This window comes from Mauremys reevesii, linkage group 2 (genome assembly GCF_016161935.1).
Source record: "Mauremys reevesii isolate NIE-2019 linkage group 2, ASM1616193v1, whole genome shotgun sequence".
Classification (NCBI taxonomy): domain Eukaryota; kingdom Metazoa; phylum Chordata; order Testudines; family Geoemydidae; genus Mauremys; species Mauremys reevesii.
Window position 1 is genome coordinate 256691548 of NC_052624.1, and position 18449 is coordinate 256709996.

At 44.8% G+C, this 18449-nt stretch overlaps 1 protein-coding gene across 3 annotated transcripts in view; it reads left to right on the top strand.

Annotated features, from left to right (window-relative positions):
* Positions 1-2214: 2214 nt before the first annotated feature.
* EBAG9 (estrogen receptor binding site associated antigen 9) overlaps positions 2215-18449 on the top strand; it is a 49080-nt gene continuing 32845 nt past the window's right edge. The window contains exon 1 of one of the 3 annotated variants that reach the window (XM_039526980.1): positions 2215-2233. In XM_039526980.1, coding sequence (XP_039382914.1) covers positions 2225-2233 — 9 coding nt within the window. In that variant the 5' untranslated portion in view covers positions 2215-2224. Of the gene's footprint in view, positions 2234-3558; positions 3822-15955; positions 16080-18449 lie in introns of those variants that run through there. The other 2 variants (XM_039526981.1, XM_039526979.1) reach the window with 2 other exon arrangements.

The window sequence follows — 18449 nt, forward strand, 5'->3', positions numbered from 1 at the left end:
AAGTCCTATTGCTTTAGACACGTAAAAATGGCACTGCACAAAGCATTAGAAATCCTGCAAAGGGACAGTGTAGGTGTCTTAATTGGCGTTTTCCAGTTCATTCCCTGATGAACTTGAGTTGCTTATTGCAATTGTAGTGCAGTTGCTGTAGCAATGGGAGATATAAGGCTTTGGAAACATCAGAAGACTTCACTTTGGGAGTTCACCACTGTTGTTCACCAAATGATCCAAAGGAACTCTCTTTTAAAAACAGCATGTTAATGGTGTTTTTGAACAGATGCTTTTTTGTAGATACTAACAGATTTTCTTCATCTTTACCTATTTTTTTTCCTTCTCGAAATATAGATGTTGCATTTGAAGTTGCATGATTTTTTTTTTAAATTAACGATGGTAATTATTCCATATTACAGACTTGTCAAAACTTCCTGGATTTTTCATCATTAATATGACAATCACAGACAGTTCTATGTTTTAAAATGTGAAGGTGAGCCTATGTATTTATAAAATATTTGGGTGTTTGCATGTATTTAAAGTGTTGATTTATCCTCAAAGTGAACTATTTCCCATTATGTGTATACACAGATTATAATGTTCATTAAGTGGTTGTACACTCCTAACAAATGTTACTGGCTATGCCATAATGCCAGTAATTCCTAATATGCCATGCTTGCTGATTTGCCACTCAGTTAGCATGCCCACTTTATTTCTCAGAGTTTACAGATCAGTATAACAGCATGTGTGTATACATAAATGATCTCCCCCCCGCCCTTATTTCTGTTTCCCAAGACAGAAAACTAGATTATAGGTCATGTAGCTTTTCTATATTGAGTTTTTAAAGGGACCTTTTTTTAAAAGCAACCAACCTTCTACATGTACGCCTCTACCCTTGTTCGAGTTCAGATTCTAATAGATCTCTGCACTCTTTAGATTTCTCACAAAGTTGCTGTGGTAGCTTGTCTCAGGAGCAATGGATGTTGGTGATTATTCTAAGAGCTTGTCTAGACAGAGAGTTAGTATGCTAAAAGCAAGAGTGTAAGTGCCACTGGCAAACTGTCCTTGTGGACCCTGCTGCTGCATTCAGGTTCGCTAGTGTGCTTTAATCTACTCCCATTTGAAAAAGGAGTAGATCAGTGCACTGTAGATTTATGACAGCTTGCTGCGCACTAACTCGCCAACTAGAAAAGCCCTAAATGTCACCTGACGTAGTTTTGCTCTAGTTATACTTCATAGTTGCTGTAGAGTCAAAGAAGCTGGAATTTTTTTCATTTACTTCAATAGGTGTTAGATCAGGCTTCAAGATTAGCACTCTTCAGAGCTTTTGTTATGCTCTCATTCAAAGCTCTTGCTCTAATTTATAAGAGCAGTCAGGAAAATTTGAAGGAGCTATGTTACTTCCTTTCAAGGGAGAAATGAGTAGACATACATAGTATTAATACATAAAATAAATTAAGCGAGACTACTCTTACTAAAGGGATGGGGATTAGCAATAAACAAAAAGCCAACAACCACTTTGTGTTTCTTAGTCAATTTCTCTCCTTGTATCTGTTACCTTTTGTTTCTAAAACGTTGTGTCTAACTTCCTATCCAAGCCCTGATTCATCAGAGCATGTAAATATTTTATTAACTTGAAGTGTGTGTGTCAATTCGTCCTATTAATCAAAACATTTAAGCATGTCATGGAATTCAAAGGAATGCAATAATGGAAAAAGAGCACAGTTCCATTCCTCGACTGTACTAAAAATTTAAGAATTTCAGCATAATAAATGTAAGTCTAGATGCCTACAACCAACTGGATTAGCCAAATGTGGAGCTTGCTTAGTGAAAAACTTACTCAAAAAAGCAATAATATATATCAATTAATTATAGCTAGTGGAAACATCTGTTAAAGATACCTGATAGCTGTGCTTTAAAAAGGAAGTACAGGTGAGAAATGAAAAGCACAGAATAAAAAGTTCAACAAAATTTCATTTTAGGTTCTACAGATATTCATGGCATCAAATTTCTCTGTCACAAAGTGAGGTAGCCCTTTAAGGGAAATTGGGCTCAGACTTGTGCTTAGTTTTTTACCTTCAGGGGTTGAGATAGTGGTTGTGTCAGGTGACCAGTCATCGTATGATGGTAGGGTTGAGGTGGGTGGGGGAAAGTAGTGCTTTCTATAAAAAGTAGCCTATTCTATTTAGCTGTGGTGAGAGATGAAGTTGTAAGAAAATGACAGTTGTCTGTGATGGGGCAGGTAAGGAGCCCTATACCAACTGCACTAGAGCTACCTGTAGGAGGCTGCCAGGAGCAAAATCCCTTTAGAGCAAATGAAGTAGCCTTGAGCAATGATATTTGTAGGTGGAAGAAGCCTGCACAACATAGTGCAAATGGGTGTTGAAAGGAGTTGATACTTGTGCTTATTTAGGGTGCTAGGCTTGGACTTCCAGTGAAGGTAGGAGATAGTCCACCCCTTCTACTAGACTGCTAAGTCTGGTGGGGTGCAATAGACCAGAGTGCTTTACAATAGTTAGCTAACAGTAGAAACATTCAGAAAGATCATTAAGTGGTTTGCTGAAACCCTCAGCAATTTTCAAGTGAGCCACAGGAAAAAAAAAAGTTTGAGAACCACTGCAACAGACTATGGAGTCCTGGAGAGTGTCTTTGGTTGAACACAACTCAGAGTCAGGTTGTGGAACATCTGTTTTGTTGAACTGTGTTTTAATACCCTAGATCAGGGAAGGGGATATTTGTGACTTGCACAAGTGTATGGGATGGATCTGAGATCTATGAGTGAGGACACTGAGACAGCAGCAAGCTCTAATGCTGGATCAAGTGAGCCCGTTAAAGGCATCTACTGCAGAAATTTAGGTTTCTGATTAGCGTAACTTTTAGTGACTTCATGTGTAATCCTATTAATGGGAAACGGCTAGCCGGCAGCATGGGAACCTGCCTCGATTTGCATGTAAGTTTACACACCCGCTCGCTCTCTCTAAAATTACACCTCGAGTCAAAGTACAATTCCCAGAGCGGGGGCAGCTACACCGCTAGAGTTGCCTGATACTGGCCCAGCCAGTGTCCTTAAACAGAGGGCAACGAGCGGCCGCGGGCCCAGCACCACTACGGCTGCGCTCACACGAGGGGGCTGCGCTGCTCGAACGGGCACTTCGCACGGGACAGCTCCGCTCCGCGAACCCGCGGCGGCCAAGCCCGGCGCGGGCGGTGGCGGGTGGCGCAGGGCCCAGCACACGCGGGGGCACCAGGGCGAACTGGGCTGAACGCTGCGTCCCTCCTCTGGCTCGCGCGGCCTCTTCCAGCCTCTGACCCCCACCAGCCCCGTTCCGTAGCGGCCAGCGGGCGATACAGCGGCTGCTCCGCGGCCCGCCTACAGCCCGGCCCGCCACTGAGGCGCAGCGGGAGCAGGACCCGCCCCTCTGCCTCCCCACGTGGGGCGCCCATGGGGGGGGCACGCGCCTGCCGTCCCCAGGCGGTGCGCGTCAGGCAGCTCGCGCGCTGCCCAGGCTGAGTTAGGGCCTTAGGCCAGGGGTCCTCCAATACCATCTCCCGCCCCGCCCCCTTCGCCGCGCAGTGTCCCCGCCTTCAGCTCGCGCCGGTTGGAGGAGGCTGGGGAAGGGGCGTGGTCGGAAGGGGCGGGACAGTCTCAGGCGACAGGAGGCCGAGGTGGCGGGCACGAGGGGCCATGGCAGCGGCGCAGGAGCGCGCGCCTAGCTTTGAATGAGGGGCGCTCGCGCTTGGAGAGGGAAGCGGCTCTGGGTGCGGCAGCGCGCGGCCCCCTCGGCTCCAGCTGCCTGGCGCCCCCCGGAGTCCCCTCCCCTTCTGGGCAGGTGAGTTAGAGAACGCGCTGCGCGCGCAGCCTCCCCGGTTCCGTGGCCGTCGCTGCCTCGGGCTCTTCCGGGTCCGTTGCCGGGGGCGCACGGATCGCGTGCCCCGTTCAGCCCCTAGGCCCGTCTCTTCCGGGGGGGTTGCTGGTCCCTTATTAGCCCCTCCCCTTAACGGCTGTAGCCCTCGGGCAGCTCGACGCAGCGGTGAACGTGCCATTTGTTGGGCTGGGGGCAGCAGGGCTGGGAACCCCCCTCACACACACACACCCGCTCAGCATCCCTAGTGCCAGCCTGGCACAGCCCGGGGACTAGCGGGGGTGCTTGGGTCTGTGGCCCCCAGCAGGGCTCCAACTGGCATAGCCAGGGGTCTTGTGCGGAGAGACAAGGGAGCGTGTGACCTCGAGGTGTTTAGTTGCCACCACCCTTTGTTATTGAGTGTCTTTATTTCTGCCTGTTGGGCTTTGTTCCGGTCTCCTTCCCTGTGCCACCCGCAAACTCGGGCATCGGTTGTTGCATAGTGAATGTTGACTTGTAAACTACAGTGATGATGAGGGTGCAGACTTTACACCCCAGTTAAATAAAGGGGGATAAAAGGGGCCACCCCTCTTGCAGCTTTTGTTTCAGGCTGTCTCTTTGCCGAAGTAGGAAGAAGTCATTCTTCCGTGTACAATCATTTTCTGTTTCATAGGTTTCCTTCCCAACCATGTCAACTGGAGAACTTAATGTATTTATTGGTTTAAAGAAGGCTTTGATTCTGGAGAGTCTGGATATGGGCTACAGAGCTCAAGTGATATTATGTGGCTTCTGGGTCAGGTGTTTGATACTTCTGTAGAATCATAGAGCTGGAAGGGCTCTCAAGAGGTCATTTAGTCCAACCCTCTATGCTGGTGGTTCCCAAACTTTAACAACCTGTGAACTCCTTTCACTAAAATGTCAAGTCTTGTGAAGCCCCTCCTAAAAATGAATGTTTCCAGGTATTTTCTCCTTTACTTACTGTCAATTATAAAAGCAGTGATCTTGGAAATATAAAATTTGTTTTTATGACAGATCAAGGAGTAATGGTCTCAAGTTGCAGTGAGGGAGTTTAGGTTGGATATTAGGAAAAACTTTTTCACTAGGAGGTGCTGAAGCACTGGAATGGGTTACCTACGGAGGTGTTGGAATCTCCTTCCTTAGAGGTTTTTAAGGTCAGGCTTGACAAAGCCCTGGCTGGGATGATTTAGTTGGGGATTGGTCCTGCTTTGAGCAGGGGGTTGGACTAGATGACCTCATGAGGTCCCTTCCAACCCTGATATTCTGTGACATGCTTATTACATGCTATTTATTATTAGTTATTTATCATTACATATTTTTATTACATTATGAAAACGGCAACACTTTTCTAGGATCTCACTTTCGTAGCTTGTATCTCTTTGACTAAGCCTGTTATAAAACCTGGCTCCTATGTTTCATCAAGGAGTATCAGATGTGAAACAGCATGAAGGTATTTAAGAAGCCAACTCAAAGAGTTCCTCCTACACAAGCATTCAGGTCTTGAGCAGCCCAGGCAAACAACACACTTTACAACAAAGCTTAAATTTGTTCTTCATAATAATTTAAAAAACAGTACTATTTAATTTTTAAAAAAACAAAAAAAAATCTGCCTCCCTTTCCATTTCTTATAAGAAGTCTTGAAGTTTAAATCTCCTCCGTGTGATAGATAGGCTTGCTTTGATCTGCTTAGCTCTTGGAAGTCCGGGGGTTCTGGGGTGCTGGCCCCATGCTGCCCGGTGTTCCTAGGGACAGCTCTGTCCACCATTAGGGAATTTTTTCCTTGAGAACCCCCTGTAACATTTTGCAAACCTCCAGGGGTTCACAAACCCCAGTTTGGGAACCACTGCTCTATGCTGAGGCATGACCAAAGGTAGACCATCCCTAATGGGTGTTTTGTCCAAACAATGCTCAGAAACCTTCAATGTTTTGAATTCTACAACCTCCCTTGGAAGCCTATTCCAGTGCTTAATATTTTCCTAATATTTAACACAAATCTTCCTTGTTACAGATTAAGCTAATTATTTCTTGTCCGACCTTTAGTGGACATGGAGAACAATTGATCACCATCCTTTGAATGCTATCAGTTTCTCCCCTCAGTCTTTTTTTCCCCCTCAAGACTAAACATGACCAGGTTTTTTTTAATCTTTCCTCAGAGGTCAGGTTTTCTAAATCTAAATCTTACTGCTCTCCTCTGGACTCTCTCCAGTTTGTCCACAAGTTTCTTAAAGTGTGGTGCCCAATATTGGACACAGTACTCCAGCTGAGGCCTCACTAGCACGAAGCAGAGTTGAATAATTACCTCCCATGTCTTACGTACGGCACTCCTATTAACACTCCTCCAGAATATTTGACCTTTTTTGCAACTGCATCATGTTGTTGACTTGTGTTCAATTTGTGATCCACTATAACCACCAGAGCCTTTTCTGCCTAGCCAGTTATTCCCCTTCTTGTATTTCAGCAGTGGATTTTTTCCCTCCCTAATTATAGTACTTTGCACTTGTCTTTGTTGAATTTCATCTTGTTGATTACAGCCCAATTATCCAATTTATTTAGGCTATTTTGAATTCTGATCCTGTCCTCCAAAGTGCTTGAAACCCAGTTTACTGTCATCTTCAAATTTTATAAGCATTCTCTCCACTCATCATCCACTCCTTAATGAAAATATTGAATAATACCAGACCCAGGACTGACCCCTGCAAGACTGCACTAGATACATCCTCCCAGTTTGACAGCAAAGCATTGATAACTACTTTTTGAGTGTGGTTTTTTAACCAGTTGTGCATCTACCTTAGTAATTTCATCTAACATAAGAATGACCATACCAATGGTCCATCCAGCCTAGTATCCTGTCTTGCAACAGTGGCCAATGGCAGATGCTTCAGAGCAGTGGTCCCCAACTTTTTTCATCTGGCGGGCACCAGACAACGAGCCACTGAGGACCATAGCAGCAGACAAGCATCTTCCGAAATTCCGCTGATAAGCGGCAACGTCAGTAGGCGTCGCCGCTGAAATGCCGCTGACAAACTGCATCATGCAGAGGCGTCACCGCCGAAATACCGCCGAAAATCAGCGGCATTTCGGTGGCAACATCTCTGGATGCAGTAGCTTGTCGGCAGCATTTCGGCAGATGCTCGTCTGCCAGCCAGTACGCGGGCACACTTAGACGTTGGGGACCCCTGGGTTAGATGATCATGATGGTCCCTTCCAGCCATGGAATCTATTAATCTAAATAGTCTTTAATCTGTTCTTTCCCTATCATGACTTGTGTTACTTTCCCCTTGTTGTTAATATTAATTGTGTTAATCTTTTTGGTGAAGAAGGAAGTAAAATAGAAATTCAACACCTCTGCTGTCTTGGTGTCATCCATTATAAGCTCTCCTTTCCTGCTAAGTAATGGACCTTCACTTTCTTTCATTTTTCTCTTGCTCCTAATGCATTCATATCACTTCTTGTTGCCTTTCATGTCCCCGGATAGATGTAATTCATTTTATGCCTTAGCCTTTCAGATTTTGTGCTTACTTTCTTGTGCTATTCATTTATGGTCACTCTTAGCAATTTGTCCATGTTTCCATTTTTTGTAGGGCTCCTTCTTGATTTTCAGGTCATCAAAGAGCCCCCCGATGCAGCCATATTGGTCTTGTTCTATTCTTCCTTTTCATTGGGATAGTGCACTGTTGTGCCTTTTATATTGTCTCTCTGAGAAACTGCCAGCTCTCCTGAACTCCTTTTTCCCATGGAATCTTCATACCAGTTGTTAAAGTTAGTTTTCTTTTTAAATCCACTTCTGCTCTCAGTCCTTCCTTTCCTTAGAATCACAAGGTCTTTCATTTCATGATCAGTTTCACCCAAGTTTCCTTCAATCTTCAGATCTGCAATCAATTCCTTCTTGTTAGTCAGAATTAATTCTAAAATAGTGTCTCGTTACTTCGTCCCCCGTTTGAAACAAAAAATTGTCCCCAATCTATTCCAAGAATTCATTGAAGATGTTTTGTGTATTATTTTTCCAACAGATGTCTGGGTAGCTGAAGTCCCCCATTACTTCCAGGTCTTGTGTTGTGGATATTTCTGATATTTGTTTTAGAAATTCCTTATCCACCTCCTCCTCCTGATTTGGAGTTCTGTAGTAGACTCCCACCATGATGTTTTTCCCCCTTCTGGCTTCACCCAGAGACTTTCATCTGGTATGCCTTTCACCTTCTTGTGGGCCTTAGAATAAGTGAATGGATTATTGATGTATAATGCAGCAGTGCCTCCATTTTTCCCCTTCTGTCCTTCCTGAAAAAGCTATACCCCTCTATAGCAATATTCCCATAATGAAACTGTGCCATTGTTCTGAAGAATGATGGACTTCTATATAGGATGCTGTTGCAGTTGTAGACTGGTATTTCATGTGGCTCTGATATGTTGTTAGTACTTAGAAATTATATGGTATTTTCTATCCAGAAATCTCCATGTGCTTAAAAATATTAATATATTTATCCTGCCAGACTTTTTTTTTTTTTTTTTTTTTTAAGGCAGTGGTCACCAACCCGTCGATCGTGATTGACTGGTTGATCCTGGAGACTCTCCCAGTCGATCGCGATCTCTGGCTGCAATGGGGCTGCCTTCCCCGGCCCCAGGCTGCTCCTGGAAGCAACCAGCATGCCCTTGCGGGAGAGGAAGGGGAGAGCAGGGGTCTCCATGTGCTGTGCCTGCCTGCAAGAACAGCTCCCACTGGCCAGGAACAGGAAACTGTTGCCAATGGGAGCTGCAGGGGGCGGTGTCTGCAGAGAGGGGCAGCATGTGAAGCCACGTGCCTGCCCACCCACCCCAAGGGGCACGTTGGCCCCTTCTGAGAGCCATGTGATGCACTACTGGCTGTCAGGGTGTGGGGTGGCCTGGCTCGTGATGGGGAGGAGATGCCTATGTGCCTGAGTGGGGCTGGGACAGGGAGGGAGCCTGCCTTAGCTCTGCTGCGCTGTCGCTCGGGAGTAAGTGCCCCCTGGTGGGAGCCTGCACCCCAGTGCCTTCTGGAGCCAGCACCCCAAGCCCCCTCTTGCACCCCATGCCCCAGCCCTGAGCCCCCTTCCGGAGCCAGCACTCCATACCCCCTCCTACACGCCAACACACTGCCGCAGCCCAGAGCCCCCTCCTGCACCCAAACTCGCTCCCAGAGCTTGCACCCCTCACCCCCTCCTGCACCCCAAGCCCCTTCCCCAGGCTCAGCTCAGAGCTCACACCCCCTCCCAAATCCCAATCCCCTGCCCCAGCCCGGTGAAAGTGAATGAGGTTGGGGGACAGCGGACAACGGAGAGAGGTGGGGATGTAGTGAACAGGGCGGGGCTTCAGAGAAGTGGCGGGGTAGATCCTGGGTTGCTCTTAAATTCAAAAAGTGATCTTGGGCGTAAAAAGTTTGGAGACTAAGGTAACTACTACTATTTTTAGATGTTTCAGTGACTTATCATTTATTTTTAAAAATATTTTTGTCTTCTAGATTGTCAGTATAATTAGCAATGTACAAGATAGCAGTTCCTGTCCTAGAGTATTTACAATGTTCAACAATAGCAGGCAGAAGGGATGAAAGTGTCCCAAAGTGTCACAACATCTGGACCAGTTGTGTTACTACCTGCCCTGTAATCCTGGGTGGTTCTGTGCTGTGTAGCTTTGTCTCAAAGTCCTGGCACCGACAGCATGCTCACAGCACAATGGGCTTACCGTGCCTTCCACCAGCCTAGTTATTCCTTGCCGAATGAAATCAACAGCCGTTCCAATCCCAAGTCTCCCCAAAATCGTCTCCCCTGCAGTGTCCAGTCCTTCTTACTGGACCCTCACAGAAGTTATCCAAGTTCATTGTCTCCAAAGAGACAGAATATACGCCACCCTGTTATTTTGGTTGGAGATCCACACTTCAGCTTAATACAACCATAGTGAGATGGCTTTGTAAGAATAATAATAAACAAAACACTGGTTTAAGTGATTTCAGGTAAGAGTGTAAGAGAGAGGAAAAATTACAAATAAAACAAACCACGTTTTCTAGTGACTAAAACTTAATTCTAGCAAGTTATGATTTTTGCCTAAGCAGTTTCTTTATTTACATGAAGTTATCAGCATCCTTAGCCCTCCAGACCACGGGGCCCAACTTTCATAGGCTTGAAGGGTGCTGTCCCTTCAGTGATAGATACCAAAATGGCCTTTGCCTTGAGTTATATCTCCCAAAATGCATTGTCCCTGTTTCACGAGGCATCCTGTGGGTGCAATCTCCATCACCCATCTGAGTTTAAGGGGTTGTCTTTTCCCACTTGCTCACCTGATGGTTTTGATTACCTTGCCTGTAAATGTGCTTTTCATTGTCTTTGGTGTCCCCTTCCTTAATTTACGTTGGAGACACAATCAGGCCTGTGAACCAACATTCCTTTGTCTAGGACAGGCTGTGCATAGGCACTGTCTGCCAAACACATTTTAAAAACAGATTTCCAGCACACATCTGATTCTTTATACACCACCTGTCACACAATAATAATGACTAGTGTATTACCAGTTTTCATAAGACACCTAACACAACACCTTTTAGATCCAGATTATGACAACAGCAAATTGAAGCAATGAGTGAGACCTGATGAGAATTATGGTAAGGTGGCCCCTCTGCAAGTTGGCATTGAAGGGCTTCCTGGGTCGCAGAACTATTTTTTCCTTTTTTTCCAGATGAGGAAACTGAGACGAAGAATTTGAGTGAGTAGTCCAAGGTGATTCTGGCAGAACTTGTTCTGTTGAGTCCAGAGGTAGTCAATAAGTGGATTGTGGGCCAGATCTGGGCCACCAGATGCTTTCTTGCAGAAAGAGCAGCCCGTTGGAGCTAGCTGGTGGGGGCTTGGAACCAGGATGGACCGGCGCCTCCCCATCAGCTACGCTAAGTTCCCTGTGTGGCAGCCACCCAGCAGGCTATCAATTGCTGGGCAGTTCAGCTGTCCCTCCCCGCACTGCTGTGTGCTGCTCCCGCCCTCTGCCTTGGAGCTGCTCCCGGGAGCCTCCTGCTTGCTGTGCGGGGGAGGGGGCGAGAAGAGGGGTACTAATATCAGGGTGTCCCCCTGCTCCTGTACCCCATCTCCACAGAGCAGGAGGAGGCAGGGGGGACAACAGGGCTCAAGATGGAGGGAGCTTGCTGGCAGCCGCTGCTGTCAACTTGCTGATCTACTTAAAAAGGCAGTGTACTTAGAGTGGGGTCTGCGTACTTACAGGGGCAATGTGCGTCTCTCTCTCTCACACATGGGGTGTGTGTGTGTGTGTGACTGTATCTCTCTGCCATGCTGTGTCTCCTCCCTCCATTTGTGCTGCCTTGTAGTGTGAGGCTACATTAACGACAATATGTTAACCCTTGAGGACTCAGCCGAGTGCTAGTTCATCATTTAGCAGTTAAGGCATTCCCTGGGAAATATCCCACCCTCTGACTCCACAACCTTAACCAAGCTTCACAATCATCATTTCTGTTTACAGGATTAAACAGTTTGTTTGAAACTGTGTGTGTGTGTGTGTGTGTGTGTGTGTGTGTAGAGAGAGAGAGAGAGTCTCTTGTCTGGGGAAAAATTTTTCCCTGGAACCAAACCCACCCTATGCAGTTTAGTTTAGGTGGTTTTCTTTTGCATAATTAATCACGCTTTAGTTAACCACTTTGCATTTAGGGCAGCTGCAGGAGAAGGTGTACAATTATGGTGACTTTTTAAACAATGACTGAAGAACCTCAGAGTTACGAATACTTTGGAAATTGTTCGTACCTCTGAACAAAGTGTTATGGTTGTTCCTTCAAAAATTTACAACTGAACATTGACTTAATACAAATTTGAAACTTTACTATGCAGAAATAAAATTCTGCTTTTAACCATCCTAATTTAAATGAAACCAGCACAGAAACCATTTCCTTACCTTGTCAAATCTTTTTTTTAACTTTTCCTTTATTCTTTTAGTAGTTTTATTTATAGATATAAAAAACTACACACAGACACACTCTGAGATTCTGCTGTAGTAGAATTATTACCTACTACCTAGGCATTCTAAAGCACTTGACAAACATTAATTAAGCCTCCATCAAGGCAGATTGGTAGATGTAACCATAAAAGCTGTGACTTGACAGATTCTCAGCATTGCTCTGCCTCATCCTTGAAATAATGTAGAAAAAGTGCATGTGATAAGAGGAAGTGCTTGTTTTGGGCAGCCACATATTCAATATGCAGTAATTCCTGTCCTATCAGTTGACTTCCTTTCATGAACCAAATATGTATTACAGCAGCTAAGTTGGCTACAATAGGGCCAACAAGTATAGTAACCTGAGAGAAATTGGGCTTGGAAAACTTACTTGCCTCTATTAGCCATGATGAAAACTAAGTGAGATGTCATGACTCCCAAGCCAAGTAAAGAAACAGTTTTGACCAATTTTTGTACTGGGTTTACTTCTGTCAGTGAACTTTCTATTTAATGTTTGTTTAACTTTGGCTCTTCCACTGCTGTCCTACTATCTTTCCCTTCCTGGCTCCATTTCTCTCCTTTACTGTAGAGGTCAGTATACTGTATAGCTCTGCAGTCTTCACTGTCGTCTTGTCTTTTCTTTTGCCCTCATATTTATGTAATATCTCTACATTGTGTTCTCTCCATTCTTCCTTCAACGTATTCATTCAATACTATATTTATCTAACGTATTTCATCAGTCCTTTTTTAGACACTTAAATATCTAGGGACACTCTTCCCTGGACACCTACTGTAACATCCAGAGGACTAAACCTACTAGCCCAGCAACGTGTCTGTCTATAGAGAGCTGGCTGATCACGTACAGCCGACTCTTTTTTCCAACTAATAACTCACAGTGAAAGAAGCCTAGTACATCAAATGTTGCCTAATACTACTTTGCTATGTAAGCAATTGATGTAGTTACGTCACTGCTGCTATTTGATCACCAATGGGAGGAGAGGTGGCCCTAGTGATCATGAAAGTAGAAAGGTGATATACAAGATCATCTATTGAGATGTGGATCATGCTGTGAAAATGTTGACCGATATAAAATATATGGGAGCCACTGTCCAGATGAGAGCTATTATATGTATTACAACAATACTTGAAGGCCCCAGTTAAAATTGGGACTTCAATGTGCTAAGTGCCAAATATACACACAGAAAAAAACCAGTCCCTTTCCCAAAAAATTTGTAATCTAAATAGACAAGACAAAGAGGGGGAAAATATTATCCCCATTTTACAGATGAGGAACCCAGGCACAGAGATTAAGTGGCTTGCCCATGGTTACACAAGAAAACTGACAAATACAGTAACTCCTCACTTACATTGTAGTTATGTTCCTGAAAAATGCTACTTTAAGTGAAATGATGTTAAGTGACTCCAATTTCCCCATAAGAATTAATGTTAAGGAGGGGGAGGGAGGGCGAGGGTTAAATTCCAGGGAATTTTTTTGCCAGACACAAGACATTGTATACATACACAGTATAAAATTTAAATAATTTTAAACAATTAAATACTGTACACACCAATGGTGATTGTGAAGCTTGGTTGAGGCAGGGGCGTAGTGAGGTCAGGGCCCGGGGGCTTGCCCCCCTCCTCCCATCTGGCACTCCTGATGCAGGCTTACCTCACTCCACCTGCCTGGCATTCCAGCTGGGAAGCAGGCAAGCCCCAGACCAGGCTCCACGGCAGGAGCACCAGGTGCGCTGAATGGGGCAAGCCAAACAACTTTACAATGGAACATTGCCCGACTTTAAACGAGTATGTTCTCTAATAGATCAGCAACCTAATAATGAACAATGTTAACCGGGACAACTTTAAGTGAGGAGTTGCTGTATGGGAATGTAGCGAGATGGTTACCCCACTCCTGCCCTGAAGAGCTTAAAAAGCCCTGGAAGAGGGCTGGGGCAGGGGAAAAGCTGGGCTGATTGGCAGAGCAGCCACAGCTGGGCCATGCCCCAATCAGGCCTGTATAAAAAGGCTGTGAGCCAGAGGCCAACAGGAGTCTCTCTCCAGGCTGGGAGAGAGCAGGGCCTGGCTGCCTGCAGAAAGGGTACTCGAAGTGAAGCAGGGCTGGGGAAAGCCAGAGGAGCAGGGGAGCTCCAGGCTGGCAACTCCCCAGGCTGCAGGGCCTGGTCCAAGACCCGTAGAGGTACGGGGAGGTAGAGGAAGGCAGCAGGTCTGAACCCCCTTGCCTATGATGAGTGGCTTTTACACTGTAGTCTGCCTTAGAGAGCCGGGGCTTGATGCTGACTGGCAGTAGCCCAGACTGAGGCAAGGTGGGGGTTAGAGGGTTGGGGTTCCCCAGTGAGGGGAGACCCATAGGCAGAGTGTGGGGGTATTGCCACGGGGCAGCACCTCAGATAAAAGGGCACCGGGGTCCGGGAGGGACGCGGGGCCAGCAGATAGCGAGACACCGGCCAGCAGAGGGCGCTCTGTGCTGGAAAAAGCTAATTCCCTGAGATGACCAGCAGGAGGCACTGCAGGCGTGAGTCCCGCATACTTACAGGGAACTAAATCCAGACCTCTTGAGTCCCAATCCAGTGCTCTAACCACAAGATCAATTCTCTTCACTCTTCCCACTGCTACTAAGCAACGTTAAGATACGAGGATTCCTCCTACCATGGAGCTGTCCCATCATATTGCTCTATCTAGTAGGTGTCTGATAAACTCTAAATCTCTTCCCCTCTTCTTGGAAAGGAGAATGAGCACTTTCTAACTCCCCTAATTTGCCTGAAATTATATAAAAACTAAATATATATTCAAGACAGGAAACATCATAGTTAATGCTGCTTGAGCATATGAATCCATAGAACAGTTTCAGAAGGGAAGAATTTCCATTGTTACACTGCAAGAAAATGCATCAAACAAGTAGTTTAAAGGAAATTCTATAAATAACCCAGGGCTTTTAACACCTGCTGTTTTTCCATCTACACAAACTGATTGGCAAGCAGCCTCCCCACCAAGAGCAAGTAAGCAAGCATTTCCCTGTTATGTGCACCTGCAGGCTGTACCTGAATGGGATGCCTGACTAAAGTACCAGCCCTTACTAATCAAATATAACCCAGGAGTCAGCTTTGTTATACAAAAATGTATTACAGTGCATGGTGATATTGAGGGACTTTTTTGAAAAAATCTAATTGGCAGTATAAAGTCACTGTCAGAAATACCATTTTAATGTTTCTCATCATGTTAGCCTTCACTTTCCTGCAGTAATAATAGTTAGCTGTCCGTAGTTTCTGTTGCTAGAACTCTGCATTGGTTTGGCTCTTACAGCTGCTGAGGGAATGGGGGTTATTGTAACTAGGAATGGTGATTGGAATGAAAAATGAATGGGAAAAGAGGAAAACAAAAGAATATTAAGGTCTTCTGTTTTCCAGTGGCTCATTTGGAACACGATCAGTTCTGACACAACTGTTGTCTTTGTATCTTGGCAGTGCTCTCAGTCTCTCCTTTCAAGCAGAAAGTGATGCAAAGGTTGTGTATAGCTATACAAAAAAGCCCCCACTACAATTTTGAAATGTTAACATTACACTTTTTGGGAAGGAAGTAGAACAGACAAATTGGGGGTTGTCAAGGGAGAGAATAGCTAGTAATGTCGTCCAAACAGTTAAAAGTATAATGAGGTATATCAACGTGTGGCAATGACACGACTTGAGGATGCTCTACACAGGGTGGCCTTTTCAGTGGCTATCATTGAGCAAGGGATATTAAAGGGGCTTCACAGCCCTGATTTAATATCTGTACAAATCCAAAACAATTCAGTAAGAGAAGAGAGAGGTTGGCTTACTAGTCAAGTTTCGGAAACCTTTCTAAAGTGTGACTTCTTTTTGTGGGGAAGGGGGCAGAGGCTGGAGGGGACCTAAATAGAGCAATATATTATACCTTAGGTAGTGTTGGTGCGGTGTTGTAGGTGCATGCCAATCCCACCCTCCACATGTGGTAATAATATTGAGGCGTTAAAAGCAAAAACATTCTAATCTGCAGATATATCTGATTGTTTGTAATAAAAATGCAATAATATTAACTAAAGCTAAGCCTTTGAAGAAATGGCTGCACCCAACAGTTCTGCGTTCTGCACCATGTGTCCTAGGGATTGGTGGAAATACCTGAAATTCTCTGTGACAATCTGGGGAGGCTGGACAACCAGAGCTGCTTCAGTACCTTCCTCCCAACTGGCCAATAGACAGTAAATGTCAGTTGAAGCCCGTCAGTAAGATGGAAGACAAAGCATCTCTGTATGGATCTCAGGTGAACATTAGTTCTTCACTGTTGGGATTTCAGGTAGAGGGCGGTTTCTAATTCTGTCATTAAACTAACCACTTCTTACATTTACAGTTTTTTCCAACACTTCATAATCAGTGTATCTCTATATTCTATTTTCTGCTTTACCTTACTCATTAAAACTACTTCTATCATCCCTGTTACTTCACCTCTTCTTTCTGAATCATAACTTTTCTTTCAATACAGACCTTCCCCTTTGTCCAGCACAAACTTCCACTCTCCTCAGACACTGTTGGTACACTTTCCTATTACTCAGCTTCTCTTCTGGTTCATTAAAGGCCCTAAAACGGCTTTCCCTAGCAGACTAGGGAAATATGCAAGAATAGCACAAGCATATATTCTGTCCCTCTTGTTAGGCTGTCTGGAATGGCTCACAACTGTGAATATCTATTTCAGGGGAGACTGTCAGAAAACAAGGCCAGACATCCCAAACTGGTGTTATATTTTGTTACATTTCACCAAGCCAGTAACAAATGTGCAGTCTGTATTACTTTATCAGTTTTACCATGGAGCCACAAACAGTCCCCTTAGGCACCTCAGCCTATCCCACCACCCAGACAGACTGATTTTAGTGATAACGGTCACACTACTCAGGTTACTCCCAATCCCAAAGGATCAGCCAGTTATCTCAAATCAATTGATACTTTGGATCTCTCACCAAAGACAATGCTGGGAGCCAATTCTCTAGTAAACCAACTAAAGATTTTAGCTAAGAAAAAGAATGAGAGTCATCGAGAGCTAAAGCAGGTAAAATATAATATCAGGTGAGTCAAAGTTTGTAAGTCCAAAATGATAGCGGAGAGATAGTAATTTGCCAGTTTCCCAAAGGTCTCTTCAGTAGTACCCAGAGTAATTCTGAGAATCTCCATCTTCTTGTTCAGTTATTCTACCCTGTTAGAATCCAAACAGTCCAGGGGTACAGGACCATCCCTTGAATCAGTATTTATAGATTGTTTTCTGGAGAAGAATCTGAACAATGTCTTTACCCATGTGGGCTTTCCTTTGATGATGAGTAGGAAATGCAAACTGAGTCTGTGAATTCCCATTGTTGAACACAATGGTCTTTGTTTTGAAGTTAACACTCTTCTTCATTCACACTTCCAAGGCTCCATTTGCATTTGATGGGTATTTGAGTTACAGTGATATACATAATATAAATGCCTGCCATTACATTATCACTAAGGCTAAGATTTTATCATGGCTATTTTTAGTAAAAGTCACGGGCAATAAACAAAAATTCACAGAAGCCGTGGCCTGTCTGTGACTTCTGCTGCTGCGGCTCCATAGTTTCCCCTGCCCCTGTGGTGGCTGGGAGCTGCAGAGTTTCCCCCGCTCAGCTGTCCCCAGTTGCTGGAACCCTGAGGAGGGCCCCCTGAGGAGGCTGTTGCTGAAACCCTGCAGGGAGACTCTGAGGAGGCTGTCACCTGCCACTGCAAACCTTTCAGGGACCCGCTGGCTGATGCCCCAGGGACAGAAGCAGAAAATGTCATGAAGGCCTTTGGAAGTCACAGCATCTGTGATTTTTCGAGACCTCTGTGACATAAACTTAGCCTTAATTATAATAGAAATAGATAAGTAAAAACAATACAAGTAACATTCCATTACTTTTAATTAAATATACTCTTACATTAACATACCTTTTGATCTAGGGTTATTTAATTACTAGGGCATACATAATGTAAATGTCATGTATAGTAAACAACAGGATATAGACTAGTGAAAACAATACAACTAGCATCTCTTTTGAACATTATTTGACACAATTGATTTTTCCTGAATACATAATAATACACTTAACACTTTTTTTCATATTCATACACAAGCGAATTGGCCTTTGGCTTGAGCCGGTCTGTCAGCGTCACATCTCCCTCAAAAACAATGGAGATGGAGGTGGCCCAACACCTCCCCGGATTGTGGAAAAGAGACCTGTTCCAGGCCACCGTTGAAGCAAAAGGCACTCTCCCCCCACCTTCTGTTTCCCTCTAGGACCTTTCGATCTCTTGGGCTGTGGTGTCCCTGTTGATAGGGAAGCGGACAAGTTCAGTATAGGGAGTTGAGATGAAGCCCATAAATGAAGTATGAGGTTCTTCCGGAGCACCACTTCTCCTGTACTGCAGCTCACTAGTCTGACCTATCTTTTGTTTGTACTTTAGTGTCCCATGTCTGCTCTTTAGCAATGGACAGACCTTTTCCTCAGAAAGGCTTGTCCACTGCTGAACCAACATACATGGCCTTCTGGAGCCTATAAGTTTCAAAAGGCCATGCATATTTTTATTTCGATTGGATCCAAAATCATACTGCAAGCACCTCACAATGTTTATATAACACTACGAACAA